The sequence below is a fragment of the Ipomoea triloba genome, chromosome 9 (genome assembly GCF_003576645.1).
Source record: "Ipomoea triloba cultivar NCNSP0323 chromosome 9, ASM357664v1".
Lineage (NCBI taxonomy): Eukaryota > Viridiplantae > Streptophyta > Magnoliopsida > Solanales > Convolvulaceae > Ipomoea > Ipomoea triloba.
Genome location: NC_044924.1, coordinates 18,377,568 through 18,380,870, shown reverse-complemented (window position 1 = coordinate 18,380,870; position 3,303 = coordinate 18,377,568). Strand labels below are relative to the sequence as shown.

Genomic DNA, 3,303 nt, shown 5'->3' with positions numbered 1-3,303 from the left:
ATTCATATATCTAGTGTGGTTGATATTTAACTTGATTTGCTTCTATTTAAGAACATGATAGGTAGTAAAGTTAAGGGTAGTATAGGTTGCAAGATATCAGGCCTATACTAGTCCTAATAGACCACATCCCCACCCTTTGTCCGGGATGACGAGGCCCGGGAGAAAAGGTAGATCAAGTGTTTGTTAAAATGCCCCATTACGGCTGAGGAGCAAGGAATCCGAAGTGTGAGGCCAATCGGTGATGGTGCCGTGGGGTTCCTAGATAGAAACCTAGTTGCATTGCCTAGAACACCCTATAGTAGTATCAAACATGAGACCTAGATAGGACATCCATTTCCTTTCTTTCTTTAATTGATTACTTTTGTCAAACCTCTTCACCATGATTTCTTTTTCTTTTAGTGAATCATGTAACTCTTGTCTCTTAACATCATAAATGTCACACATTTGATTCGTTTCCAATTTGTCATCTAATCTCATCTGCAACAAAAATCTTATCTTCAAAGATAAGATCCCCATCCTGACAGGGTCATGTCAGCGTTATCTTATTAGTTTGGCGTGTTGTATGAATTATTAGACAACTTTATTAAAAGGTAGCTTTACTTTATGTCAAGAAGGCCATCACACTTTGTCGCCCACATGTATTGTAATAATTGTAAACAGCTGTATTGTATTTCGAGAACCATCCTTGATCCCTATAAAAGGACGTTCAGTTTGCTTTGTAAACTATCGCAGTTTGAAATATAAAATTTCCCAGTTTGCAAAATATCATGAGTTTCTAAGTTTTTCAGTTGAAGGTTTTGAATAGATATATGGTTATGTTCCTGCTAAGTCTCAAGTAATCTCTAACATGTAGAGAAGTTAGGAAGTGGTTCGAGAGTCTTGTTGTCATGCCCCGGAGAGGCTTTTTGTTTTCTCTCACCTTTGGTCCTAATTCTCCACTGCTTTTAGAGACTCCCCGATTTGGTATAATTAGCAAAGGCCCCTACTTCAAGCCCTATGAAGAAGATTACAGAATGTGGCAACTCAACTAGATTGAAAATGTACAGAATTCATGTTTGGTGATGGAAGAAGGAATGGAGGTTCATCATCTCGAGCCAAACAGCTCATCTGGCCGGATATTTGAAGTGGAATTGTCGATGAGATCTGCCCGGAAAGTTTCTTTCTTCTGCCACTCCTCCCATTTCTCAGCCAGGCCGTCGCCTTCTAGCATCCGTACAACTTCAGACATCTTGGGGCGCTCCAATGGCGAGTTTTGTGTGCAGAGAAGAGCTACCTGGATTAGCTGCTCCACTTCCTCTTCAACAAAGCCTCCTTGAAGATCTGTGTCTACTAATGTCTCATATTTCTTGTCCTTTAGCAGCTCTTTCACCCAGTCGAGCAGCATAGCATCATCATCGTTGGCAAGGCGGGCAAGATCAAAGGCCATCTGCCCGGATATGATCTCCAGAAGCATAACTCCATACCCAAACACATCTGTTTTATCTGACAATTTACCTGTTGAGAGATATTCAGGAGCTATGTGCCCGATTGTACCGCGAACAGCGGTGGTTACATGAATATCATTGTAATCTATGTACTTCGCGAGCCCAAAGTTGCCCACCACGGCTTCATACTCCTCGTCCAGCAAGATATTCGCAGCTTTCGCATCACGATGAATAATCTTCGGGTCGCAATGGTCATGCAAATACGCCAACCCTCTTGCAGCTCCAAGAGAAATGCGCTTCTTCTTTGCCCAATCGAGTGGTGTATCTGAGTCTCTTCGCTCTCTTAAGTGTGATGCAAGGCTTCCATTTGCCATGTACGGGTAAACAAGCAACCGCTCTGTTGGTGTCATGCAAAAGCCAAGTAAACGGAGAAGGTTTCTATGCACTAACATACTGATCAGTTCAACCTCGATCTGGAATTGCATCTCCCCGCCTTGAGTGCGTTCCTCTTTTCGTCTCTTAACTGCAACTAAAGAGCCATCAGCCAAACGCCCTTTGTAAACCTTACCAAATCCACCTCTTCCAAGGATGTTGCTATTGCTGAAATTGTCTGTCGCAATTTCCAGTTCGCGCAAGGAGAATTTCTTAAGCTGTCCAAAATGAACTTCGGAATCTTCTTCATAGGGCTTGAAGTAGGGGCCTTTGCTAATTCCTCGTGATTGAACCAATACATTCATCATCTTGAAAGCATCAAATCCTAATAGCAAATCCCTTCTTGGAAGGCCACATCCAAGAACATGAATTTGGATCTTGCAGTTAGGAAGTATGCTAATCTCCAATGGTTCCTTCGTCTCCAATCCTGCATCAAAATCATCTCCAGATGCTGATGTAAGACGTTTCTGGGATGGTCTCCATGCCTCTTAAGGTAACAGCTTTGGGTTCATCATTGAGAACTGAGCTCCAGTATCAACAAGGGCTATGGCATCGAATGGCTTGCTTAACCGGTGCTTGATCTGTACTTTCACATTGGGTGCCTTGAACTCTTCATCTTCTTTTATCCCAAAATTGTATGAGATAAAATCCTCTTCTGGAACTTCATCTTCTATGGAAAAGATTGTTTGTGCTGAAGGTTCGTCTTCTGGGCTGAGATAGCCATCTAGGTCTTCTTCGGCGATATCGTCATCAATAAGAGACATGATTTCCGATATCATTTTAGCTGCTTGCTTCTCCTTGCAATCTTTGGCGTAGTGTCATGGCTTTCCACAAACAAAGCATTTGTTAGATGCTTTATTTCCTCTCTTTTTTGGTTGTGCTTTCTGGTTTTGGGATTTTCTGAAATATCTCCTCCTTGTCTTCATGACCATCCATTCTCCATGAAATTGAAGATCCATTACGGAGTCTTCGTCTGATGCTGTGTCGCTTTCTGTGGAATAGCTAGAGTAGCTGGGGTAACCCATGTAGTTAACCCATTCTTGCCTATCCATACCAGATTGCCTTCTCTTCGTTCTCCAAACATCCTTGTTCCACTGGTTCTTGTGTTCTGGCCTTTTCTTTTGAGACTTTTGAGCATAAGCTTTCTCAATCTTTTCAACTTCTTCAAGCACTGAATCTATATCATCAAAGTTCCAAGGGTCTTGTGACCAGATATCTTCCTTCTGAGTCTGGTTTAGCTCATAGTAGTTGTAACACCCCAATTTCTGCTCCGACAACTATTACAATATGCGTAATATAACGCTGCGGAAGCTTACATCTTACAGCAGTAAACTGGGTGCTACTGTAATACCCCGTATTTTCCTAACATTATTATTTTATCCTAAGGCGTTGACATTCATAAGTTATGATCTTCAGATATTTCAAAAGAATTTTTATAAGTGAGTAT

The 3,303-nt window shown here is 41.7% G+C and overlaps 1 protein-coding gene across 1 annotated transcript; it reads right to left on the bottom strand.

Moving 5' to 3' along the window:
- Positions 1–1,054: 1,054 nt before the first annotated feature.
- On the bottom strand, positions 1,055–2,116 carry LOC116029663 (BRASSINOSTEROID INSENSITIVE 1-associated receptor kinase 1-like; the record flags this gene model as incomplete). The annotated part of the gene is made up of 1 exon (XM_031271710.1): positions 1,055–2,116. A coding segment is annotated over one exon (1,032 nt), but the record flags the coding sequence as incomplete, so codon positions are not given.
- Positions 2,117–3,303: the final 1,187 nt, after the last annotated feature.